The sequence below is a fragment of the Vidua macroura genome, chromosome 1 (assembly GCF_024509145.1).
Source record: "Vidua macroura isolate BioBank_ID:100142 chromosome 1, ASM2450914v1, whole genome shotgun sequence".
NCBI classification, from domain to species: Eukaryota; Metazoa; Chordata; class Aves; order Passeriformes; family Viduidae; genus Vidua; species Vidua macroura.
In genome coordinates, this window is record NC_071571.1 from 47264606 (window position 1) to 47292130 (window position 27525).

At 42.2% G+C, this 27525-nt stretch overlaps 1 protein-coding gene across 1 annotated transcript in view; it reads left to right on the forward strand.

Annotated features, from left to right (window-relative positions):
- The window catches only part of EEPD1 (endonuclease/exonuclease/phosphatase family domain containing 1), a 62463-nt gene that overhangs the window by 14051 nt on the left and 20887 nt on the right, over positions 1 to 27525 (forward strand). Inside the window, exon 2 of the mRNA XM_053997058.1 lies at positions 19076 to 19127. Coding sequence (XP_053853033.1) covers positions 19076 to 19127 — 52 coding nt within the window. The remainder of the gene's footprint in view (positions 1 to 19075; positions 19128 to 27525) is intronic.

A 27525-nucleotide genomic window follows, 5' to 3' on the forward strand; every position in this document is an offset into this window, starting at 1 on the left:
TGGAGCTTGTTAAGAGTTTGCCTTGGATCTTGTTACAAAACATGCAAATTCAAAAGCTGCACAATACATAATTTTGTACCAGTATGTGCATCCCATCAAGCACAATTTCCTCCTGTCATCCTTTTCCAAGATACATTTGCACTTCAGCTCTAATATTTGGAGAGCTCTGGGTCTGCATAAAGCAGACTTTCTCATTCCCACAGAAGTCTGGTGTTTCTAAGACTGTTTTGTGCTGAAGCCCCTGACCTAAATAAGGTTAAGGATCTGGGCTACGCAATTAGCACCCAATGCCAAGAAAGGAAAAGCTAAGCTTGAGCCACCATTCCCCCCCTTTAGCCAGGGCTGATCTGCATAGGGGGCTCTGTAGTCCTCTTGCATCCTTATGCTGTAAAGGCCATTCTTATGTCCAGACATCTCCGAGCCTGGCACGCAGGGGTCCTCTGTGACTGAGAAGCTTTCAAAACTCCTTCCTGCATGTCATTGTGCAGCTAGAAGCTGGGATTGCTTCCAGCTCACTGAAGACACTCCGACATTGTTCCCTCCTAATCCCCTCCTTCTCACAGAGCATGGTTTTTCAGAAGGCTAGCATGTTCCCTTGCTGGCTTTCCACGCAGGAACACAAGCAGCGGTTCCTGGGAATAAAGTAACCCTGAATTAGCGATGAGCCAAGGCAGAGGGCGGCTGCATGGTGTGATGGTGGGATGAGCCTTTGGCTCTGTGGTGTGTTAGGGAGGATGCCTGGCTAGCCAGGCTGGCTTGTGGCCGTGCTCCATTTATCTGCTTGCTGGCCTGCCAACAAGGAGCACAAATGTTTAGCAGTGGTGGGGCTGGGTTTCAGCAGGAAGAAATGTCATTCCCCCATCCCCCTTCTTGAGGCCGCTCAGAGGTTGATCCACACCTGGTTTGCTGTTTCTTTTTGTGTGCTGGTAGCCTGGGGAAATAAAAGCAGGTTAATTGGACAGGGAGGAGGGTGCTTTCTACTGAACTGGCTTTTTTTTTTTCCCAAACCCAGATACAAGCAGAGAGAGAGAGAACAAGGTAATGAATAAATAGATATACTCAGAAGTCTTTACAAGGACATCTTTCAGTGCAGGGATTTGACCCTGGAGGTTTGGATTGTGTCATTTATAAGATGGTGGCCTTGAGGCCAACCCACCTGATACATGAAGGTGCAGCTCCAGAAGACTGCAGCACAGCTCTCAAGGCATTCACAGGTCCAAAGGGAAAGAAGAGTAAGGGAAATTTATTCCAGCTAAGTTCTATCACCCTTTCCTGCCTTCTAGCAGGTCAGGAGCTCAGGTCAAATTAGAACTTCTGGTACCTCTGGCTGTGCTACTGTTCACTCTGCTGCTCCTTCCAATGTTATTAGCTGTGTGTATTTGGAGTGCTGAAGGAGATATTTAAGGAGAGGGAAGCTGGGATTGAAGCTGGGATTTTTTCGGGGTTTCTCCTAATGACGAGAACCTGGAAACATCTATAACCGTGAGCACCAGCCAGCATGACTGGGAGCCCTAAATCAGTGGTGGTTCTATGGTGGATCCTGTCTATTCCCTAAATAGATGTTGGAGCCTCCTTTGCAGTGTCAGGCTCTAACCTTCAAGTTTTGCCTCTTAGGAATATTCAAAAATGGTGAAGATGGTTTCTGAAAAAATAGCAGGATTAACTCAGAGCTTCACTTAACAATTTTGCAGATCTGTTGTGATCTGTAATCTCGCACTCTTTGCTTTCATCCCTCAGAGCATGTTCTATAGAATAGGCTGTGTTCCTGGGAGATAGGACAGCTAAAGTGGGAGGTGGGTAGTCAGTCAAATCCCACAATGATATGCATGATCTTAGATTGGATATTAGGAAAAATTTCTTCACTGAAAGGGTTGCCAAGTGTTGGAATAGGCTGCCAAGGGAAGGGGTTGAGTTGCCAACCCTGGAGGTACTTAAAAGATGTGTAGATGTGGTGCTTAGGGACAGGGTTTAGTGGTGGACTTGGTGCTTCAGGTTAATGGTTGGAGCTGGTGGTCTTGCAGCTCTTTTCCAGCCGAAATATTTCTATGAGTCTATGGGTTGCCGCTGTGAGCTTTGGGTCACATCCTGGTGTGACGTAAAGGGCACAGCAGTCAGACACACATTGCTCCACCTCCTCCAGCTAACCCACATCCCTTTCACTTCACATCCTCTAGACACGATGGGTATTTCCCTTCTTGAAAGAGGGCCTTAAAGCATTATTGTGTTTTGGAATGGGGGTAGGGCACAGAGGAAATAAAGAGCCCAGCATGGTGGCTTTGCTGACTTAGGAAATCAAATGGTTTGCCTCGTGAGAGATTTCTTCAGCGCAGAGCTGGTTCTGAGGTGGTGGTTTGTGGCAATGTTTTCCTGCCGGGGGGTGTAGATTGATCCCAACAAAGTGTTGGTTCTGCCTCATGGTGTAACGAACATCCCTTTGCACGCTGTCTTTGTATCTGTGCATGCACAAGTTGCCCCTGCTTGCTCATCAGAACAGGTTGTCTCTCTGCTTTTGGTTGTGGTCAGCAAACTTCAGCTGGTGGGAGGCTTTGTAGTGACCCAGGCTCTGGGAAGAGCACCCTGCCATCCTTTTAAATGAAGGGAGGAGCATCACTGCTGAAGATCTGTTCCAGTGTTAGCTCAGCCTCTTTTTCTGCCCATGCTGACTACTAAAATGCGTCATTTTTTTGCCTGAACTATTTGTGCTTTTCTCTGAAGAGGAGAAGGGCCATTTAAAATTCTCCTTTCTGCTCCCTTCTTCTACCCTGCTTTTCTGGGAAAGCTGTCCTTAGCATTTTCCTCTGTGCTTATGCCATGAGATAGGTAACATATGTTGTCATTTCCTCCCAATGTTCTCCTAAAAGAGGAAGACATGACTGCAGCCTCTGTAGCCTTTCTTCTCCAAGGGTACTGTTTCTTTCCTCATCCTCCCATGTCACTACATGATCATTTGTGCATCTGGCACTGTCCAAGTGAGACCACCCAATCTTGTCATCATTGCCTTACTGAGCATCCTGTGGACTTGGTAAGAGGTTGGCTATGAGCTATGGTGTCACCCAGAGGCCCATCCTACCTCTTTACTCCATAAAGGCTCATTTTTTGTTTCCTTATGCTCCTATCCCCAAGGATGGTGCTGCTTCATGGTGACCTTACTGAGATGCCAAAATTGCCATCTTGCACTTGGCTTTTTTATTCAGTGAAGTGACTGAATGCTGTTGTACCTACTTGGCTTTTCATCATCTGTGACATGGCCAGTCTTTTCCTGAATATTGGGGTTTCAGGCATTGGGGAAGCAATTGTGGGTTTCCTTACTGGCTTGTATGTATATGCTACAGTAGGCTTGTCATTTGCTTAGTATTTTATTGATTAAGCTAGTGAAGCTGGTGAGCCTCTAAGGGACCACAGGCAGTTCAGCTGTAGATTAAGATTCAGGAAGTCCCAAGTGCCTGATTGGCATTGTGTATGAGAGAAGCCAGCCTGATGGGGGACTGCGGTTTCCCAGCTGCTATTCCATGGACACCTCTTCATCACGAGAACATGTGAATGTGGAGGTTTTCCTTCTCTCTAGGTATCTGCCCATCTGGACCACAAACCAACATCAGTTCCACTGAAGTGATTAATGTGTCTGGAAGCTTCAGTACCCTTAACGTGTGCTGCACATCTGCAAAAAACTGGAATGCTTAGCCAAGGTGAATGGAAAGGAGAAACAGCTTCTGCCTCCAGACCTCCTTTCTGAGCCTTTAGCCATTGAGCAATAAACAGGAAAAGGAATGAAATCACCTTTTCGATGCTGTGCAGGTATGCTAGAGTTATGCCCTATTAAAAGTTCAGTAAACTCTATTAACCTTTCTTACACTGCTAGGACTTGCGTAACATCAGGAACTTCTTTCCTTTACAGTAGTACAGAGACTGTGTGGTGTGTGTGCTATTTTTCTCTTTCTCTGTAAAGCAAAAAAGACATGCTGTTTGCTCCCTTGCTTAACCAAGGGAGATAAGAGAACTTCCTCTTATTCAGTCCTGTGGCAATGCAATCCCGACCAAATACTATCCAGCTGAATTTAAGCATGTGGAAACATCTGCCTTTGGCAATTTTAATTTTTATTCATGAGAGAGAGTGAGAGTCAGTGTTTCTTCTCTTTCAGTGTGAATCCTAGTAACCCCTAAAATGTCTGGCTGGATCCCTGCCTGTGCAGGGTTATTTCAGTTCAGACAATGCACACTGCTGCAGCTCGTGGCAGGCTGCATCCACTCACAGGCAAAGCGCCTTAAATCTTTGCCCTACACACACTGTGTAGCACAAATAAGAAGATGCTGAGAATCATGTGTTTAACAAAATCTCCTTTCCATGGTTCTTTGAAGAGCTTTAAAAAGATTTATTTTTTTTTTTAATTCCCAGCAAGCTCACAGTCTTTTAAAATTAGAAGGATTCGGGTTTTGCTTTTAAGTTTACCTGTACCCTCTCTAAAGAAAAACCTTTGGTGACAGAGCTGACACAGCTGAATCGTGTTTATTGTTCACTATTATGCATCTGGTAAAGCAGATATGACAAGACCATAAATCTTTCCTGTTTTTCTTAGTGGATACTAGCAAGCTGGTTAAATAGAATTCCTCCATAGATGCAGTCCTCTGCAATTTATGTCACAGTCATTTCTACAACTTTGTATAGTAGTTGGTTACATACGTGCACGCTGGCTGTGCACTGCAGCAGTTGTGACAGTTTGCAGGCATCAGTGTTTATTAAGAACTTTAAAATAAAATTAATGACCCTTTCCATCCTCCCAGCCTTTGTGATTTCTTAGGTGTTCTGATTTTGGTTTTAATTTTTGTTTATTTTTGCTTATTTTTAAAATAGCATGTGGTCATTTAGGATTAAGCTGCAGCTGTTCAATGTTTGGGGATTTATTTGATGCCCTTTGAGACAGGAGAGTCTCAGACTTCTGTTGCTTAACAGGGCCTTGCTGAGAAGAAGACTCTGACACTTCCCATTGCTGTCCTGTGCTTCTAAACTACCACTTGTCATCCACCTGGTTTTTCCTCTGCCTCCATAATTAATCCTCTAAAAACCAGGGCTTGCAATTTGTAATCAAAATTATAGCTAGGAGCTATTTGACTAAATTGTGGGGGGAGGGGGAGGAGGAAGGGGAGCTACTACAAAAATCAGAGGAATGATCCAAATAGTGAAGAGTAAATGCTGAAGTAATGAATAATGCATTAATACTGTTCTTAAGTCGGAAGTAGGAGCCCTGTACACTATATAATTAGCACTCATATAACATGTATGCATTCCTGCTCTGTAAAATATCTAAATGAGGCAATAAAACATGAGGTGGTCTAAGTGAAGTAGACTGGCTGGGAACTGTAGCCCCTCTGGGTCTGTCCTACCTCCTCTCTGACAATGCTGGATGAGTGCTGTCACTTCTCTGTGGCTTCAAGTACTTTCTGATCAATGAAGAAGCAGCACATGTCCCCGAGATCTCCCGCTAGCTTCTTGTTACTCTTTCTTAGCAGGCAGAGCTGATCCAGGTTAATCTGGGAGCTTCTTGTCTGCCAAGTAAATTGGCTTCACTTAAACAGCTGCTGAATTCAGCTTGCTGAGCAGGAGTGGTGACTGCTCAGACCACTCAGTTGTCTGCAGTTGCAAGAGATAGCCAGACTATGTCCTGGCTATTTGGGGCATCACCGCTTGCTGCCTCTGTAAAGCATGTGGAAGTCCACAGGGAATGGTGTATGAAGACATTAACTTTAAATTACACAGGCAGGAGAGCTTCTGTGTCCTGGGAACATGGCACAGGGTGAGGTTTTCTGGGTGGTCACCTCTGGCATTTGATCAGTCCTGCTGCCCATTGAGGGAGACAGAGCCCTGCCATATGGCCACCCAAGGAGGGTGGATGTGGCCAGTGTGGTCATGATGCTGGCACTGGGAGCAGGGTGCCTGGGCAGTGCTGTTGTGTTTCAGCATGATGCTGCTCTGCCTAGCCTTGTTCAGCCATTCTGTACTATTCATTATCAAATTCAGGCACTGGGACACTGACACTAATTCTCATTTTGCTTTTTTTTGAACACCCTGACAAATGCAGGGGTTCTGTTTGCTGTAAAGTAATGACTCATGCTCTTGAAATTGTAGGAATTGCTCTAGAAATTACATGGGGTTCTGGCTTTGTTGCTGTTCTTCCCATTCACCTGGAGTTTCAGGACGCTCCATTATGATGGCATTCCTCTTGAGCTTCCACAGAACATGGCTTTTCCTTAGGACCGAGGATAAACTGTAAGCTGTCATGCTTCTGTGCACAGACCTCTGCTGCAGGGAAGCATTTACTAGGTAGGCTGCTGTGCACAATGTTTCTGCAGACATTGACCAAAAGATCTGCTTTTGTAACAGTGCCAATTATCACAGGCAGCATAAGCTTCTGTGTACGTACACATATAACACTCTTGATTTGAAACTTGCTATTCCACATATAAGTATTCCACAATTTAAAACTCTCAGTGATAACTTCCATCACAGAAACTTAAGATTTTCCCGCTTCTCTAGGAGAAATAGATCACTTTAATGAGGCTCCTTAACTGATGGAGTTTGTCCTGATCTCAAAGTCATAAGATTCTAGAACAAAGAGGCTGCTGTGATAAGTGAATGTAAAGTCACTCAACTGTGCAATTTGCTAAGCACATTATAGAACAAGGGGAAAAACCTTCTGCTGTGCTTTCTTCAAGGAAATTTTAACATGGCACATTCATAAACCCATGCCAGAAAATGCCACACAGTTTAGGACCTAGGCAGAAGCTCAAATAAAGGATTAGTTGCCCTCCACTTACCTCATTCCCGGGGTGTGACTGATTTGACTGCGGTCTCGTTGTTGGTGAGACATCTCTCTTGTGTATCTTTTGGTCAAATATTTCACAACAGCATGTCATCTGCTGTGGAGGGCAGCTTCAATCTTACAGCAGGCTGCAGCCCAGAAAGCCTGGAACCACCAGATGAGATACTTATATGGACAGTGGTGGCATCCTGTTACAAGAGATGAGAGCAATAGGGAAAGGAGAAAAACCCTTTGCCTTCCTTACAATGTGTCTCTAAAGAATCTGGCACAGGCTACTGTTGGGGCAGGGGAAAGAATACATTACTTGACCCCTGTATGTGGTCAGATAAGCCTCTTCCTTTGTCAACAAAGACTGTTTGTGGCAGTAGATGTTTGCCATGCAGGATAATTATCCTTTATGATGACTTATAAGTTATTATGCTCTATAACAGTGTGTAATTTGAGGGAGTGGCCACTGTGGCAGATGGTAGTCCTCGAATCCAGAAGATCCTGAAGAAATTCAGCTGTGTCAATGAAGCCCTGTGAAAGCTCAAGTGGAAGCCCATAGCTCAGCACTGCAGGTAAAAAAAACTCCCTGCTTTGCTACAAATGGGCAATTTATTAGTTTGGGATCTTTAAAACAGACATTAAAAGAAGCTTCCTCACTCAGAAGCTGGTGCAGCACTGGAAGATGTTATCTCAAGGTCATGGTATCTTAGTGTTTTAGAGGTTTTCAAGACTACAGCTGACCTCATGATAGCCCTGTGTTGAGGACACTCCTGCATCAAATGGTCTCTTCTGACCAGTGTTACTGTGTTTGTGGCTCTGCAGTACTGCTAGAGACAGGCACACAGGATTTGGTTGGTAGAAGATTCTTCTCTTTGCCACACACTGTCTTAAGGAATTTTCTGAGATGCAGTAGAAAAAGTGAAAGGTAGCAGCTTGTGGAAATAGGCCATAGTCTGCCTGGCTGAATGTTTGCATTGCTTCTACTTTCTTTTTGAGTGGTCTGTCCCTTCTGCTTGGTGTATCTCTGCCAGCAAACTGAGCAGAGGCTGGTTTGAGGACAGCTGTTGGCTGGGAGAGTGTCGAGTCAGCCAGTTTTTCTGACTTTGAGAACTGAGGACGGATTACATTTGCTCCCGGATTAGAGTTACAGCTATGTGATGCATCCACTGGAGGTTTAAATCAAAACCTTTCCGTGTTACTCTGATACTCAGAGCAAAGGCTATATGCGGTTGTGGCTTTTGGCTAACCAGAGGCTTAAGCTTCACATAACCCTCATCACACTTCAAAGTCATTATTGAAGTACAAAACAACTGGACTGATAGAAAGACCGTCTGGTCTGTTATTTGGGTTAAAGTTATATAAATGGCACTTCAAATGCCCCATAAGCTAAATTCCCTTTTCCAATGTAGTTTCATGTGATATTGTAGATGAAGCTGATAGGATACTTTTGTAATTAGCTCTTGGAAAGACGGCTTTTAGCTTCTTACCCTTATTTGACAGGTAGTTTTCTTATCTAATTTGTGCTTTCTGTGGGCTCTTGCAGATGCAACCTCAGTATTGGCTGGCTGTTGTTTTCTGACTACAATATTCTTTGCATTTCTGGCAACCTAAGAGCGTAGCATCAGTGTAAACAAAATTCTTTATGGCTTAATATCAACACCACTTGTAAACAGTAGTGAAGACTGACAGAAGGCTGAGATTTTTTCTGTGACTTTTCTGACATTTAAAGGCTTGGGTGCATGCAAGATGAAGGAGTGTCATCTTCACTGGTATGCAGAACTTGGGTTTTTTACCTTTGCTGCCTCTGACCTGCTCGTCTTCACAGTTTTCCATTTCTTCACATTTTGTTTTGGACTGTGCAATTGATCTCTGTTTTAGGAGGATGAATGTTCGTATTCATTCAAAGCTTGGGTTGCTCTGTTTTCAGTAACCTTTGTGTGGGCTAGTTGAGTGACAGTTTTGAGGAATTCTCATCTATTGTGACCTTTCCTTCACCATCTGGGATAGATGCTGTAAAGAGAGCACCCCAGTTGTTGGCAGTGGGTCCTGACGCCATTCCTGTGTGTGGAGCAGCAGATGGCTGTGCTGACTGGTGCTCCACTGTGTTGACATGCAGACTTGATAGTGTTAGGCTAGGCCTGCACTGGAGACTTTTGTTGGAGTAGTAATGCATGAGTGTTATCTTGTAAACCTATGCTTTCCACCCTCTCATGGTGAGAAAGTCTCAGTCACCTTGACAAAGTCTTTGGATGCCTGCCCCCTTGCCCTTGCAGAGCACTGGTGTCAAGGTCTTGTCACCAGCTTCCCAAACTCCACTGTACGAATACAGGTGAGCTGGCTTTTGGCCACAGAGTGGGATGTCCTTAAAACATATGGGCTATCTGCTAATACAGTTTCTGCTTTGTTTCCCACCTGTTATAATGATGCACTTCATTTTAGCCTTTTTGTCAAAATGTCCTTGAATTTGTAAAACAACATAAGCTGCTTGTGAAAGAGCCATGGAGAAAAGTGCACTTGACCAAAGCACTGCTCTTCGTTTCTGTAGTGCTCCTTTTCCCTCATCACAGTGTCTCTCCTCAGTAATTTTGTAGGGTCTCTTGGAGCATTTCTTGTGCACATTCTTCTGTTTTAATACTCAGTGTTTAGCATCTTCCACCGTCTTAAACAATTCCAGTCTGGCACAAAGTCTTCTGCAAAAGATGCGCATATGAAATGCACAATGGCTGTGGCGCTTCGCCGGCCTCTTCAAGGTAGCAGCCAGCTCTTGAGGGTCAATCTCTTTCTTAAAGGTGTTCTGTAAAAAACCTGCAGAGTTCTGTATCCAGATTCAGCCAGGAAGCTTCAATGCTTTCTGCACAACACCAGGATAAATCTTAGTGGCACTCAGACGTTACCAGCTGATCGTAGTTGTACTACCATAAAGCTGCACCATTGCACTTGAGCAAGTATTTTGCAAAGCAAACTGACTTTCACTGTATTCCTTTGTAAGGATTTTAACTGTGTAAACTCATTTCTCTGAGATGAGGCTCTGCATGTATGGCAAATTAATACTGCCTTAAGTTTCTGAGGCTGAGTAAAGGGCCATGACAAACTTTCACATAAGAGTTTGATAGCATATGGTTCATGTACCTAACGGAGAAAGGGAAGTAGGCTATTTCAAATCACATTTTATTTTGCAGGGACATAGAGGTATATTTTTGAAGTAGAGTCCCAATTAACCACTTTACCTCCCAAGGCCCCATAATTTTGCTGGAAGCTTTTTAATTCATGGCAGAATGGTAGTGTGGTGGTGTGCCCTTTCCCAAGCATATCTATTTATTTAACTAGAGACTACTCAGTTTTTCCACTGCTGCTGTAGGGTAGGATTGGGTGGGAGAAGGTGCTGTTTCTGGAACTAGGAGACTCTACCGCAGCAGGGAATGAATCAGGAAATCCAGAAAAAGGTCCACATGCCAGAGACTGCATACAACTATAACATAATGCCTATATTTGGAAGCTCTAAGTCACCTTTGATTTTTATGACCTTCTAAATTTTTGTTTTCAGTGTTGGCCTCCTCCCTTGTTGGACAGATTTGAATAATTCAGTGCAAGTTAAATAAGCTGTTCATGTCCAGTTTTAATGACTCAGAAAAAATCAATGTTGCCACAGACACGACATTCTCTGTGAGTCTTTCTCTTCCTGTGGAATTACAAGGAAACAGGCATCTTTTGAAAAATTAAAAAAAATCCTATGACTGTGGACATTATACAGAGGATTGTGCCCAACTTCAAAACAACTGCGCATAAGGTGAACTGGTTTGGATAAAGGCATTATTGCTCTTAGCTAAATATAATAAGAAATTAAATACTGAGGAGGAAAAGTGCATTTTATCATTAGATGAATTAAACTAAACGTCTACTCTCCCCCTTTTTTAATGCAGGCAACTGATTTTGGTTTGCTATCTGTCAGAAGTGAGTTGCAACAACTGGTGTAATTTTTTTATGCATAAATATAACACACATACACACAGATGCGCCACTTGCAGTAGTATTCCCTTCTGTTGCCTGAATTATCATGTAGTGAAGTGTTCGTCACAGGAGCAATCAGTGAAGGGGGAGGTGGAAGTGGTGACAAAGAAGCCTGCTGGACTGTCACTCTGAGTTTTGAATGATTTTGGGAGTTCGGCTGCATTGCCACTGCATGTACTTGGTTCCTGTTAGTATTTATGTGTGGACAAAATTGCTGTGTTTAGTATAATTTAATATAGGTATTTGATTTATTGTTTCTTTGGGTTAATGTTTTGTCGGTTACTATTTTGTAGTCATTATGTTCCTGGCAGTCTCAGGCCTTTTGTGGTTTCATCTCATGCATTTGGGAATTTGGGACATATTTTCAGCTGCCTAGTCTATTTTAAACTCTCTTTTAAAATTTAAAAAAAATCAACAAATAATGGGTTAGAACAGATTGATCCTTTTGAGTCATTTGCCCAATTAACCTTTGCCTCTCAGGAATCAGCTTTGATTCTGTTCAATCAAGTGCAATGTATCCCAGCCCTTAATAAGCAGCATTTCTTCTAAGGACCTTGGAAGTCTTCCCTGACTTTTACTTTTCTAACTGCTGCCACTCTCTTGGCATTGCACCAGTTTGCAGAGACTGAATTGGAGAAGGACAGGAAAGAATAATAACAGGATATCAAGAGAAAAGGCCATAGGATGTCCTCTAACTTAGTCAAGTGTTTCTGAAAAGTACGGTTAGCACAGTGCTTGAGTCTTCAGTACTCTGTACCTCAAATGCAGATTTATGAACCTAATAATGAAAGAAAGGACTGTATTTAAGTATGCATTGCATGCACCCAAAGGATGACCCTTCTGTGACTTCTTCTAATGTAAAAATTTGAGGGAATCTTCAGAGAGAGTTTATATAAGTAGAAATGATGTCCTGTCTTCTTCCACCTTACCTGAAAAAAAGGAAATAATTAGGCCCAAGATCTGATCCTCTGTGTGGAGAAAGAGGTAAATAGGACTCTTCTCTGTTGCTCCTAACTTACTCTCTCTGATAGAGCCCCCTAGAATTTGCACAAGTGTCCTGAAACAGCCTCACAACTCAGGAGACACCTTTTCTGGGTAGATGGATAAGACTGATGTTTCTTTAGCCTCACAGAGATTTTCTAAGTTTTGAGGAGCTCCCCTCTTAATTTTGCTGAGTGTGATCTGCTCTGCTTACTGATGTAGTGAAAGTCTATATGCACAGCAGCATGGATTTCATCCATTTGGAAATAGCTTGGGTTGGGTGTTTCCAAGGAAGTGGTCAAGAAGACTTCCAGGTCTCATTATACTTGGGCATTCACATGTTTTCTGCAGTTGGTTGTGGTTTGGGTCATTCTGAGCATGTTTTATTCCCTTCCAGTATTCTAGGAAGAAGTTTGCTGTTCTTGCAGACTTTTTGGGTTTTCTCTCGTGCCTTGGGAATACACAATGCTCAGAGTTTATGAATCATTGTTCTGTTCCTGCAATGATACAGCTGCGCTGAAACCACAGCATCAGCTGAACATAAACCAGATCCTCAGTGCAAAGTTCATAGATCCTGCAAAGTGATGGCTTTGCTGCAAGTTTAGAGCAGAGTACAGCAAGTAGAGAGCATTCCTGAACCCAGAGAACTGCTGAAATAGGAAAGAAATGAACTATTTCAGTTGCCTCCTGCCTTGTAATGCTGCTGTTCTCCCCCTTCAACTCTTTGTAGTAACCATCCATAATTCATGTTTTCCTTCTTCTAGTTCCATTACAGTTTCCTTTCTCCCCATGACAAGTACTTCAATCACTTGCATAATGTAATAGGATCCATGAATGCAAACATCAGGGTGGGAGTGTTTGTGTGGCCTGCACTACATTGCCAATTTGCTTGATGGATTTCGGCTTCTCTGCTCCTTCCATTTACTCCTGGTTCCCTTTCCAGCTGCAGTGTCTTGATCTGCTTTTTGGTTTCAGACCATGCTGCAGGCAAATCAGCAATGACTAGACATTGAAGAATATCTGCTTTCATCCCAATGAGGTAGCTGCAAAAAAAGTAGCCCTAAATAAATTCACCTATATATAGTTGTGTATATATATATATATATGAATTTTCAAAAATTATATATAACATGTATATGATCTGTTTTATGTGTATCTATAGTACAGATAGATATAAATACATTTAATATGTAGGAAATGCAGCTCCCTGATTTTATCATAATTTCTTCTTACTGTGGATATATTTTTTCCTGAGAATCTTCCAACATATTTTGTTGTGTCATTAGCTGGCAGTTAGTCCCAAAGCAATATGGCATGGTATTCCCATCCAAGCCCATCAGCTTACTTCAGAAACTCTCTCGTGGCTTCCAGCAGCCGTTAAGATGTGGTAGTGGACACAGTTTTTCCTTCCATTTAAGGAGTGATTGAGAAGATGCAGATGCTTTTATTGAAAAAGGAGAAACTGGGGTTTTTTTCCTCATCCAACTTCACAGGGTAGATGAAGGAAGTGTATGAGGCTGAAAGTCATTGAGCATGCTTTTCTTTCCTCATTCTGCTTTTGTTTTTATGGGGGTGTGAGTGAATAGGGTCTTGGGGGGAAAGACAACTTTGTAAATAGGATATGCCAGCAAAAATAAGATGTATTTTTACAGTGCATGCATTGATGAAAGACTTAAAGGTTGGTCCTTCATTGTAAAGGCTTCCCACTTAGGTGAACCATTGCCCTGGTCAGTGTGGGCAACCCCAAAACAGGAGTGGCACAGATCCCTTTGCAGCCTCAGGGTGCTCAGACTTGCTTCCCCATCATCTCACCGTGTTAAACTTAGTCTGCTAAGTGCTATTGGTGGGAGCCTGTTGTTCTTTCACCTACCCTTGTGCAAGTTAATCATCACAGGGGCAGACAGAGTCAGAAGAGAAGACTTGGGTCCCATTAGTCATTAGCAGTAAGGTCCAGCAGCAGGTCTATACTTAAAACAAACAGCCAAACAGTAAAAAGACCCCACCCCCATGCCCTCTCTACACACCAACCCCCCCATATTCCCCCACATTTGTTTAAGCCACAAGATCTGTGTTTATCTGTGTTTGCTACTTTTGGGCTGTTGGCTTTCCCTGCTCTCCATGTATTTCTCTAAGCATCTCATCACAGCCCTTAACCTCAGGCTGTTGACAGCTGGGGCAGTGGGGACCACCAGAGCCCTCACAGGGAACACGTACATGCATGGGGTGCTTCCCCATCCTTATTGTTACTCACCCCATCATCTGGCAAGTGCTGAAGGAAACACAGGGGCTGTGGTATGAATGGTGATGAGCGTGCCCTTTCAGCACAAGGGGAGACAAAGGTGAGGGATGGGGAGAGCAGGCAGCTGATGGGGAGTGCTCCCTCCCAGGTACCAGGTACTACTAGCACAGCTCAGCTGCTTTTTTTTGGTTTCTTTTTTTTTTTTTTTTTTTTTTTTGGCGGGGGGGGGTTTGTTTTGTTTTGTTTTGTTTTAGTCCAACTCTCACATTTCATGCCCATCTCTTAGAGCAGAATAGATTGATGAGCAAGGCTGGTTTGGATAGGTTTGCAGATACAATTTTGGCATACAAGTTTGGTGGCCCAAGTGGTTTTGTCCTGTTCTTTTTGTTAACTAACTCACACATGTGTCTGTTAGTAAACACTTAAACACTTTAGTTATTTTTATTCATGCTCTACTCTTAGATATTTAAGTGTTCCATAAAACTTAACTGTGGGCCATAATACGTTTGTGGGATCTTATCTCAAGAGCAAAGAGGAAGAGTTTGTAGATGAAAAGGACGTGAGAAAGGAATTATTTAATGTTGCTCGAAATTGTTTGGGATTGAGTGGTTTTTGCATGGGCTATTTATAATAATGTCTGTAAGTCTAGCTGAAGCAAGATTTGGTGCAGCTGTACGCTGAAGAAGGCAGCTGATAGAAAGCATGAGGGTTTTGGAAAAACTCAGGCCTCGAGCAAAGGTATGTAATTAAGCTTTTGTAGGGCACCGTCGTGAGGCCAAGTGTTTGCTTAAACACTTCACTGAGTCTCTGATTGCTGAACGTAATGCTTCACATTTTCCTTGCTTTCTCCTCTTTCCCCTTTCCTCAAAATTACCAGGTTCTGCACTGAATGGAAGCCTCAGCTCCATGCTGTGCTCAGCTCAGCAGAAATAGGTCACTGTGCTCACTGATGCTCTGCTCTGGGGACCCTCTCTCTTGATAGTGGCAGCCAGATGACTTGTGTCTGTAATGGCTGCAGTTCTAGTTCTGTGCAGGGGTGGTCCAGAAACTGACTGTAATTCTAAAAACCTTTCTACCCCTAAAGCACCCTTCAAGCTGATTTTGGAGGAAGCAGCTTCTCTTCCTCAGGTGAAGACCTGAGGTGCATTTTGCATGGATGGATCTGGGATCTGCCTTGTGCGGCAGTCTCAGTCTGTCCCATCTGCCTTGCTGCAGAGCCATAGGTTCACTGGTTTGCAAGCAGATGACCCTCTAGTGGTTCTTAGGAAAGCCCCAATGTTCCCCACTGCAAGAGCAGATGGGATTTTGTGGGCAATGTGAATTCAAGCTGGGAAGTGAAGCTCAGTGCAAATTAAACGCGGTCATGATGGCTCAGGGTGAACAGGAATCCATCAGCAGGCAAGGGACCTATCTGCAAGTTTGCAGTGTTGCAAAAGACTGCCAAAAAGACTTAAATTACTCCTGGGTATGTGGGATTAAAAAGAGAAACCCAATGCTACTTGTTTTTGAGTAGGAAGACTTGAGGAAAGGATTGCAATGATACCCTGAGGTGTAGAAATGTGCTGTAGCTATAGGCATTTGCTCAGCACTGTGACTAATCTTCTGGAAACCAAAAGGAATTCCCTTAGAGGAGAATGCCGTGCGTCACCCATGGCCAAAAAAAGAGGAGTCGTGTTTCCTTGACAGCACATCATGTTTGCATATTTTCAGTGCTGGAGGAGAGTCCTTCATCCTCATCACTGCATGTTTTCAAGTATTTTGAGTGTGCCTGGGGTGCCAGGATATTAATTTCAACAGCTTTGTTTAAATAGATCATGTAAGTAATTCAGTCAGTGAGTATTTATAATAGAGTTTCAGATTCAAGCAGAGGCATTTTCAGTATAGTTACTCATATTACAGCTTTCTTAACCAGTATATTTTCATGCTGGTAAGTTATAGCAGACTCTCCAGGAGCCCTAAGGTTTCTTTGGAAAATACGACTTTTCTACAACTTTATTCATGAGTTAGCGTTTGCACAACACGGGTGAGGATGAAAGAAATAATACCAAGGATCTATATAAACAGAGTAGTACTTAAGTGTTGTATTGTAGACTGCAAAAGCTTGGGCTTCAGCACTGGCTTTTGGTAACTATTTGCATTTCATTTGAGATTTTTTTAATTGGAGACTTCCTCTCCCTCTCTCTCCCCAGTTACTGACTGTATTCCCATCTACTTTGAAATCCTTGGTGACCAAAAAAGCTACAAACAGCAAATGAAGTTATGAGCTGCTCTCAGTGCTTGTAAGATTGCTGATGTGGTGCCTAAATAAGCAGCCTGATTTCTTTTTGAAGCATCAAGTGCCCAAAGCAGCAGCCTTTTCCAAGCTGACATTGCATCGAGGTAGCACTTACTAATGTTGCTTGGAATTGCTGGAAGAAATAGCAGTTAAATAACTGGTTATCAAGAGCAATTTTCCAGGTAGTGGGCTGTAATCCAGTGGACAGAGACAGCATCTGTGATGGTGCTTTAAGGAAAGAAGGATCTTGCAGCTGGTTGTATAAAGGTTGATGCTTGTGTTTGTAGATTCCTTTTGACCAAGAAAAAATATCTGAGGTATTTTCAGGTGTCACCTGGGAGAAAAGAATAAAGTAATGGGCAAACATTGGTCTCTTAGTTTGTAACAGCAGAGGAAGTCTTTTTCTCTCCAGGAGTCAAACCAGTGTTGCTGCAAATCATGCAGCAACTCTGAACCGAGATTTGATTCGGACCCTGCATATGCAGCATTTCAAAGATGTAAACCTTTGTATGGTTTCTTCACCTCTGAACAAGGGTACAGCATCTCCATAATATAATGAAATAAAGTAAAAAGATTCCTGCTTCCTATTTAGTTAATTGCTTCTGTGTGACTGGATACTTTTTTCAAAATAAATACATAGCAGTTGAAAAAGTTCTTGTGGGGCTTTACAGGTGTAAATGGGAAGGTAGGTTTTTACAGTGAGATGATGATTTTTAATGAAAGTGGTACTTGCTTTTAGGGCAGTCTACATCTTTCTTCTGTAGCTGTTGAGTGTCAGATAACTCATGTATAACGTTCTAGAAATAAATCAGTCAGTTGGTAGAAGCATCCGCAGTCTTGAGGGATTTGATTAAGTAATCAAAAAGTCGAGCTTCAAAAAAAGAAATACAACAGTAATATGCATACCCCCAACCCATGTATGCACTTATGCATAGACTTGAAGCCACCTTTGCAGCAGCCCAGGGGGCTGTAAGCACCCTGAATGCATCCACGTGTGTGTTGGCCTACCTCCGTCTCACCCGTCCGGTGTTATTCTTAAGTGCACCGCAACAGAGGTGAGTCATCCAAAATGAAGAGGTGACTCATCCAAAATGAAGAGGTGACTCCTGAATTAGAGACAGGTCTTGACTGTGGCTGCATTGTTCCTGCCTGGGTTATTGGAGTTTGTTCTCCAAGGTGCATCAGCTAAGGCTGCTTCTGAGTTGGACACAGCACTGCAGTGTATTTTAAATGGAACTGCCTTCTTTGCTTGCTGCCCAGCCCATCTTTATTTTGCATGCTGGCTGAATTGCAAGGAAAATTATGTTTAAAAATACCTTGTATTGGTTTTGTACTTTCCCTAACTGCCTTCTAGTGCAGCTGAATGTGTATGTGTGCAGCCTAATGTGTTCACCAAAGAGTAACACCAAATCACATGTCCCCTGCTACCAGAGTGGTTGGGCTTTAATGGAATACCTTTTTCATTTTTCTGATTATCCCATTGTTTTCTGAACCATCTCCACCCTCTTTGTCTTAGTAGTAATAGTCTCTGCAGACTAGAAATTCATTGTCTGTGGCTATTTTATAATTCATTTGGTATAGGCTTTTTATGATACCTTGAAGACACTGAAAGCTAGAAGTCCATTAAAGTGAAAGCATATTGGTGTTTAGGGATTAGGCTGTGAATACCTGCAGTGGAAAGCCATAGAAAGACAGAACTAGAACTATGCTTTGCCAGCTGCTGTTGCAGGATGGATTGACATAATTAGCATATAAGGTGCCACTGGATGCTCAAGAATTATGCAATATTGCTCTGAGGTTCTGAAAGGCTAATAAAACTTTTTTGTATTATATCCTTTGGCAGGCTTCTATGTTGACTATTCACACCTTCTTGAGTATGAGCTTTTAACTATACTGGCTTTTTACTGTGTCTGTGTGCAGGGCGGTGAGAGTAATTTAAACAATATTTATATGCATCATTTGATTCTTCTATTGCCATGCAAATGTTTTTGTATCCCTGGGTAAAGGAAATTATCCTCTGGAGTCCAAGGATAATATATTAAGTGGCTGGGTTTAAGGCTGGGTAAGGGAAGTGAGCCTGTGGAGTTGCAATACAGGTGTAGAATCCTGTTTGAGTGAATCTCATAACCTTGTTGAAGTGAATGAAATTCAGTGTGCAGGATTTAGCCCCTAGAGGTAAACTTAGAAAAGATTCAGTAGAAGAAATTTGGGATTAATTAGCAAAGGGCATTACAAGAATAATAATTGAGGATTACCTTTCTATCCTAATTTTAAATGGTGGTGCACATTTCTCTCATCTCTCCCTCAAATTTCTTGAGCTGGGTTGTCTTAGTTATTGCACCTCATATATAATATTGTGAATCCCTGGGAAGGCTTTCTGGGACTTGTAGAAACCTGTTGACACTGAGAAACAAAGATGACTACAACTGATAGAAATGTCTAGAATATTTTTCTGTGCTTGTCATTCAGAAGATACTTTGGTGTTAATTTGGATATTACAAAAGTAATGACTGATGCAGTTTCTCTGTAAGGCAAATTCAGATACACTTGTAACTTGGAAACAAAAAAAATCTGCTTGTGATAGCTAATTCAAGGCAAACAAAGTGACACTGTCTTTCTTGCTTTATTTTGTTTCATCATGAGCATTTCTTGTATTTCTTTTGTCAAGAGAGAAGATAAAAACAGCGCTTCAGTCCTGCTGTTTCTTCGATTTACGTAATTTTGCAGTAGAGTGACTAATTATCTTCTTCTCTCTGTTTTTTCTTACAGTATCAAGCTTTTGGCTGTGCAGGAGCTGGCTGACAGAGAAGCATTGGAAAAGGTATTAAAATACATCTAATGCAATTATTGTAACAGATTTAAGCTCTTAAAGCCCTCTGTGTTAGTTGTGCTTCCTAACTTCATGGAATACCATGCTGCATAAAACAGGACATCTTCCTAGCTACATAGTGCATGAAGGCAGAGGGTCGATGTTTTGTCTAAGCTGACCATGTACTTTTGGTGTTTTCTGATTTTACAGCAAGCTTGGGGTAAGCAATGCTTAATAATAAGCAGTAACTAATAAATCCAGTGTTGTTCTTCATCCAAGGGTATTGCAAACACAGCAGGCTTAGGTCAGATACACGGAAGAAATTCTTTACTGTTGGGGTGAGAAGACACTTGAACAAGGCCCTCAGGCCGGTGGATGCCTCATCCTGAGAAGTGTTCAAGGCCAGGTTGGATGGGACTCTGAGCCACCTGGTCTGATGAAAGGTGTCCCTGCCCACGAGAGGGACATTGGAACCAGATGATCTTTTAAGGTCCCTTCCAATCCAAGCTGTTCTATGATGGTCTGCTTCTGGATGAAGAACCAGATTTCTTACTGCTTTATTGCTTCTGGCCTGGCTTGTGGGACAGGACTCCCAGTGCCCATTCTGGGACCAGTGGCTTCCCTCCACTTTCTACACTAACTCCTTCACCTGCAAGACCAAGAAGCCAGCTGTAAGGCAGGATGAGAGACCTTTTAGGATGCAAAGAAAACAAGTGGATTCTGAGCCCTGTTGGAAAAACTTCTGTCTTAGAGCAGACATTGAGCTGGTCCTGATCCAAGCAGCCCCTCTGTACCTGCGGGTGGTGTGGCAAGGCTCAGGGAGGAAGGAGCAACCCTTCTCCTGCCTTGAACACATCCTTGTCTGTGTAAAGGAAGAGGTCCTGCAGTGCTGTGTTCAGGCTGCATCTGCTGGGTACTCTAGAAATAATGAGTAAAACAAGATACAGCAGCAGTGGGTGCTTCAGCCTTGTGCTTTGCCACTGACGGGAGATGCATTTTACCAAGATCCTCCATACACCCAGTTAATTCACACGGGGCATCTCTTCACTGGTGTTTGTGAACTCTGATTTTGATTTGAAGAGGTAGATTTTGATAAAAGGCAGTGACACAGGACTACGCAGGAGACACTGTCGTTTTTCACACGAGAACAAGACGTGGTTCTCAACCACTCATTGTGCAAAACAGGTTTATCTTAGCAAATTTTCATTGTTTGCAGCAGTTGGATTCTCTGGCCCCTCACACCCTGTACCCTTCCCACCTTTCCAACGGACCCATACCTCCCTTTGGCCCGATGCCTCCAAAAACATGGCCTGGCAAGGTTAAATGACCTCAGCATGGTGGGTGTGGCAGTTTGGGGCATTGTCTGGAGCACTGCAGGAAGCTCTTCAGAAAGGCTCAGCCTCAGAAAAACGATCTTTCTAAATTGAGCTCTCTGAATATTTGATATCTGCTTTCATACAATGCCAAGCTTAAAGAATTTAAAAGGCCAGTTTAGCCCTATGGAAAATAACAGGCTTGAATTATGTAAGTTCAAAGAAATTTGCTGTCTTTATTTCTTAAGTACAAGAGAGGAAAGAAGCCCACAGAATAGAACAAAATCCCTTGTCCAGTCTGCTTGCAGAGTCAGGTTTTGAGAACACTGTGCTGAGTTTTGTATTCTTATGTCATTATTTATCAGCATTATACTGCAGGAATAAAGAATATTATTAAATGATAATATTTTCATATTTATTCTAAGATGGGTTTTTCTGGTTTTTGAAGGGAAGTTTCCTTTAAAGTAGCTATGGACATGATAACTTAAAACTGTTTGCTCTGTAGGACACTTTCCAGTCTGTCATAGATGGCTTTGAACTTTGGAAACTTTCTTGTTTCTAAAATTTGCTGCCCAGCTTTGAAAGTGTTCTTAGATATGTTTGACATGTATATGGAATCCTGGAATGAGCAGAAGCCCCCTGCTGAACAGACTTAGGGGCTGCAGATTAGCTCTATGAAATCAAATCACATTGAAGTTAAGGGCATGTACAGCGAGTCTCTTGAGAACCAGGGCCTCAAGGCAGTGTCATAAAATTATTCTGGCCATGAATAACACAGGCAGACTGTGAGGTGAGGCACATGAAGCCAGTGGAGCTTCATCTCACAGTTGGAGCAGGCTGGGAGAACTTGCTTGAACTGTTGGGGTCTGGCTTGCTGGAAAAGGATTTTGTGCTATTCTGTCTTAGGTACTTAAGTGTCTTTAAAGGTTTCTTCCACCTTGGCTCTTGAAAATAAACTAATACACTTTGAGAAGCTTTATGTTATGCAAAAACTCAGTTTGTTTAATTTCCTAAACCCCAACGTTTTGGCAAATTGGGCCAAAATGGCCCTTTAAGCCGAAGATCTACCACACTGGTGGGGTTTATGCCTGGTGTTGCCAAAACAGGAGGGATGATTGGCAAAGTTTAATTACAGCCTGTCCTGGATTAGGACAAGCTGGACTGATCCTTGGATGCTGCTCATGAGCTGGTTTGTTTTTCTGGGGTGCCACAGGCTCCTGTAAGCACCACACAGGGTGCTGCTTGTCGAGCTGAGCCCCAGCACCTTGCTTACTGTTGTTAGGAGGAATGGGAAAATAAGAATTTATTTCAGTGAACCAGGTCACGTAAGACGAACACGAGCCTTTACCTAGAGAAAATTCTGGGTCAGAGGTGGGTTTGTGTTTGTTTTGGCCATAGCTCATCAGATACATTCCAGCACAGGCTCCATGTGAGTGGACTTGCAGGCAGCTTAAAACCAAGCCCATGCTTACCTGTATTTTGTCCTACCTTGAGACTTCAAATCGATGTGTTTGCTTCCCCCTGCCCACTTGCTGAGCTTGCCCTGCTGCTGTGGGTCTGCGTTACTTATGTGCCTTCCCTTCAGAAGTGCTGCTGGCATTTGCTGAGGACAGGGAAGAACACAGATGGCGAGATGCCATGGGAAGGCTTCCAGCCTTGCCAGCCTTGTCCCCACAAGGGTTCAAGGCTGCTCAGGCTTTAGGAAGAAGTATCACAGGCATGCAGGCTTGTTGGTGTCGAGTCCTCTATGCAACATCTCTTCCTCTTCCAGAAGCACAGCTCTGCAAGACGCTCTCAGAGACACTCTTGCCCCAGTGTGTTTTTGAGTAGTTTATCTAATTTTGGCAAGTCCTTAATTGCAGAAGAAGAATTCTACTTGCCAAATGTTAATTGTATTTATTTGGGGAAGGGGAAAAATAATTCTCCCAAGGAACATGCTGTTTTTATGGTTTAAAAATAAATCTGTGTAAGTAATTAGGTTGAACTGCCTAGCCAGGTGACATTTCTCATTGGTAACTGCTTTAGCATTTCAATCCGTAGCCCTTTTCCGTAGGCAAGCATGTACACCACAGCAATTGTTCTCATTGGTGCTTGATGCCAGCAAGTTATGCAGGAAGAGTCATCCATCTTACAAGAAAAATAAAACATTCTTTGCTTTCTAAGCATTTCCTCCTGCATCTTTCAGGTGTTAACAGGGGCTCTTGAGCTCTTCCTGCTTCAGAGGTGGGTTATAGAGGAAAATTAAATAATTTGTGCAATGCAATAATCCCTTGATATCTTTTTAAAAGGTAAGCCTGCTTTGTGAACAAGCAACAGTAACCCATTATTTTCCTATTTGTGTATTAAAATGTAAATGCATTTGCTGTTACTCAAGATGACAAAGGACTGTCCACTTGACTCCACAGAGAAGTTTGTTGGCTTCTCATCTAGGAAATGCAAATTATGTGATTCTGATCTGCAGTTTGTGGAGTGTGGAATTCACTTGCAAAGTGATGATTGTTCTGCCTGGAGTTGGAAGAGATCTACTTAGACTTCTATGAGACACTAGGTGGGCTGAAGGACAATAGGAACTGGGGTGAGAATTTTGATTTTGTTTAGGGATGATGTTCTTGACGACAGTAATTAGCAGCTTGAAAATCAGTGTAAGCAACACAAGTTTCACTATTAAGGTCTGGCTATAACAATGATGGCAAATTTATGTGAGCTATGTCCAAGAGGTCAGAAAGTGAAAAGAACAAAACAATTATCAGTAGGCTTGCACTGTCTGTGTGGGGATTTTCACCTTCACTTCTAGTGAGAAGTTTTGGAGATCACAAATCAAGAGAGATTGAAATCTTTCACCTGGTGTCTCTGAAGCACAGAATGCATTCTCTGGACATGAGGACAGGCAGCCATGCACCTTCTCAATACAGGAAGGGATCTCTTCTGTCTGCTGGTCTAACCTTACCTGGTCATCCATTGGGAATTTCTGTTGGAGATGACAGAATAAAAAAACTCCGATCAGCCTTCTCCTCCAGGTAGATTCCCCCCACCCCATATAAAGAGCTATTTCTCTTTCTTCATATTTACCTGGTTGCATTAAATAAAAAACTTAGCTCTGTAAACAAACAACCTCTACAATCTGTGCTCATTTTTTGGCTTTTCCCACCTCCTTCAGCAATAGTATTGGTTGGAGTTGTCTTCCATGATATGGAATCAGTTTCCTGGATTTCCTCACCCATAGGAAAGACCAGATATCTGTATCTGGGAAATATTTGCTAAGTTCAGCCCCTTTGCATCACACAGAATTTTTACACTAGGCATGAGGAATCAGTGAAGCACAATTGGGGTGATACTGAGGAGGTGGCATTATTTTACTAGAAGAAATTTAATATGTCTGCCATTGATCAGAAGTGGCTTTTGTGTGAGAGAAAATTCAGTGACTACTGTTGCACAATTTTACTGGGTAAGATGTAGGAGATGAGGCAAAAAAGGGGTGCTTGTTTACTTTTAGTAGCATTGTTCTGCTGATGCAATTTCAGCTGCAGTCAAAAAGAGGTTTGTAAAATGCTGAGCTGCCCTGTGTGTTCCATGCTGTAGCCACCTTCTTTTTACACAGCACATGGAGAATTTTAACTAAAAATTTGCTTTTGTTTTCTTGATCCAGTGTACTGTTTCCTCCAGATATTATCAGAACATAAAAAAGTATGACGTCAATTGAGTTTCCAGAATTTCCAGTATGAAATGCATCTGCTGGAGGTTTTTATTTATCTTTTGTCTGCTTTTGAGTAGATTGAGCCAGATCAGTGTTTAATCATGATTAAGCCCATTGTAATCTCTCTTCTTTATAAAATCCCTCTCTGAGCAGAGCAGGTTGTTTATTTGTGAAAGGTTATCCCTAGGAGCTTTTCAGTGCTTGAAAGAGAGGTGCTGTTTTTCATTTGCAGGGGTAAGCATAGGCACATCGCATCTTGCTTGCATGGATATAAATGTGGTTGTGTGTGCGTTTGATGTGATTTTTTTTTTTTTTTTTATGTAGCCCAGAAATGAAGTTAGTCTGGGACTGAATCTTTGTGTGCGTATTTTTAATTGCCATAATCCTTCTGTACAGTGTGAGCCCTATCTTGCAATCTTGCTTTGGGCTGTTGGTTAAAAAAGATCATAAGGCGATTTGCAATGAATGAATTAGTTGCTGTAAAGGAGTTATATTTACTGCCTCTTCTTAGACCTATCCTTTCCAGAAAGCAGTTGACCCCTTTGAAAAGTAAGTACATTTGGATGTCCTCTAGAGCCAGATAAGGAAACAGCAGTCTTGCTTTCAGAGATCAGGAAAAGGAGATGCCAACTTGGCCAGTGACTCAATCAGGACATTTGATCAGTTTCTTCCAGCCCTGTCACTGCCTCATTTTTCTGCTCCCATTTCTAGAGAGGATAGCTGGAGTCAAGTGTCTGAGCTGTGGGATGGGCTTCTGCAGAGTTCATCAGCTGATGTTCCTTCAAAAGCCATCATGGAGTCAATGACTGATCACTTAAAGTAAAAGGAGATTATTCCAAATCATCCCACTGATTTTGATTTTATTCTTTCTCTCACCTTATACCCTATTACTTTACCCTTTTGCTTTTCCCACACCCTCTCTGTATTTCCTCCTCTCTCCGTTGTCTTGCTTGTTTACCTGAGTGCAGGTACTCAGGAATACAAAGTATTAATTTTTTTCAGACTGCACCCCATGGAGTCATGAAATCTCGGAGTGAAGGAAAGAATAGCTGTAATTGGAAAGCAATAATTTTTGGCTGAGTGGAGCTGCAAATGTTGTAGCATTTTTTACTAAATGGGTGCCTTTTTTGGCTTTGTCATATTTACTAAATTGTCTTAGGAACACTGCAGCTATACTGGGTTTCCTTCTGGCCTTTCATGTTTTCCTCCTTTCTGTCCTCTAAGAGGGATCTAGATGGCTGGAAGTTTAAAGACATGTATTGGTGGGCCTTACAGTTCTGGCCAGGTCCTTGATAATTTTAGTAGCTCCCTGCAGGAGGACCTGTGACTACTTTGACTTTCCAGGCCCCTCACCTGCAAAATATCATCACTTGGTCAGCAGCATTGGAAGCACAGGCTTTCTTCTACTAGGATTTCTGGTGTCTTTCATCTTGGCTGGATTTTTTTTCTCTGTAGTTGCATTGCCCATCTCTTCTCTTGATGATCAGTGGACTTCAATAAACAAAACACTAGAAGCCATACTATATACAGCACAGGGAGCTACAGAGAACACAAATTCTCTTAAAATGCTGTCCCTTATTAGGTGCCCTCTTCTTCCCTAGAGCACCGCTCTGCCTCTCTGAGCAGTGGTGATAGGGAGATTGCTTGTTCCGATAGCTTGGCATTTTTTGTAAATCATCTGGTCTTATCCCTGAATGTAAGCTAAATTCACCCAATAATGAAGTCATTCTCTACACTTCCAGAGCAGGGAGAAACAGAAAGTATGTGTTTATAAGTGCTGGCAAGTGTTAAGATTTGTTTGTGAGTAGTAGAAGTAAGAGGGGACTTACTCAGTCCTTTTTCCTTGATTTCTTCTAGAAGATGGTAGAAGGCAAAGCAAGTTCAAAGAACAGTTTTGAATAGTCAGAAATTTGAGGAAGAGCAGTTTTTGGTTTAGTTGCTTTTTTTTTTTTTTCTTTTTAAAATATTGACATAGCAGCAAGGTTGTTTTAATGTCATCTCAAATAATTTTTGATAGTAATGTATATGCTCTCTATGGGAAGCCAGAATCCATGGCATCTGTTGGAGGAGAACTTTGGTCAGGGTTGAAGGACAGTCCTGTAGACTCCATGGATGGCATGCTAGTAAGGACAGACAGAAAACCATGTATTATTACTCATGGAAACTTATAAATAAAGAATGAGCTGTTTCATAGAGGAATCTGTCAAAATTGGCTCTTTGAATTAAGGGCTAGAGCTGTAAAAACAAAAAAGAAAGGAGTATGAGATTTTTGTTTTATTTTTTTTAAAGGTAAGATAACATGGCCTAGTGCTAGCAGCCTGCAAGAGATCCTCCAGATAATAAGCAGTAAAAATATAAAAAGGAATTAGGAGGTGAGGCAGATTAAAATAACTTTACAGAAGATGGCACAGTGTTCTGTAGGGTGGTGTAATCAATGCCTGAAGGAAGAATAAATATTTGAGGCTGGCAATGATTGTGAGTCATATTAGATGTTTCTTTCTTCCTTGTTTTTGTGTTCTTACCATGGGAAAGAATGCTTGCTCTAAGCAGAGATGTAAATCAGTTGGGGAAAACAGTAATACTAACAGCAGGAAAGAAATTAAGCCACAAAACACCCAACTTACTTACTTTTACCTCTAGATAGTAGTGAAGTTTTATCATGAGATGAAGACCTAAGCTCACATGCTTAAGCAGCTTTCTTTGATTAATAACATTCAAATTTTGTGATTTTCCTGTTCCCTTTCGGTTTTATTTGTTTTACTTTTGCATTAGTACATTTCCCCCCTTTCCTCTTCTCCTCTGGCTGAAGGTGGTATGCAGATGAGGAGATTCAGATGATGGCAAATCGATAGAGCTCACCAATCAGTTTGTTTGGGGTGCTTTTAGCCAGTGAATAATCTACTGTTCCTTATCACTTTTGTATCTCATGTTTCATAGGATGGTTTTCTATTTGCTTTCTATATTAAGGGCTAGGTTCTGATAAACTCATTGTCACCTCGTGCAGTTCTGGTAGTTCCTGGGTGAGTAAGGTTGTATTCACAGTGGTGTCATTTTACACCACACCGCAGAAATTGATTCCTGGGTTTCATGGGAAAATAATTGACCCAGGATTAAGCATAAAAAACCAAACCCCCGTGCCCTAAGAAAAAAATGAAAAAAACCTCCAAACAAACAAAAAGCCCCCAACAAAACCTTAGAAAAACTCCACAACCAGCAAACATCCAAAACCCACACAAACAAAAAACAAACCAAAACCATAAAAAGGTGTTCCCAGGAAGCCATTGACTCCTGCTTGCCTAGAACCTGATATCCAGTCCAAATAGTTTATGTCTCCAGACAACTGCTGCATGGATGCTCATGATTTTCATGATTCTGTGATTTTAGCACAGCTACTCAGTTGGGC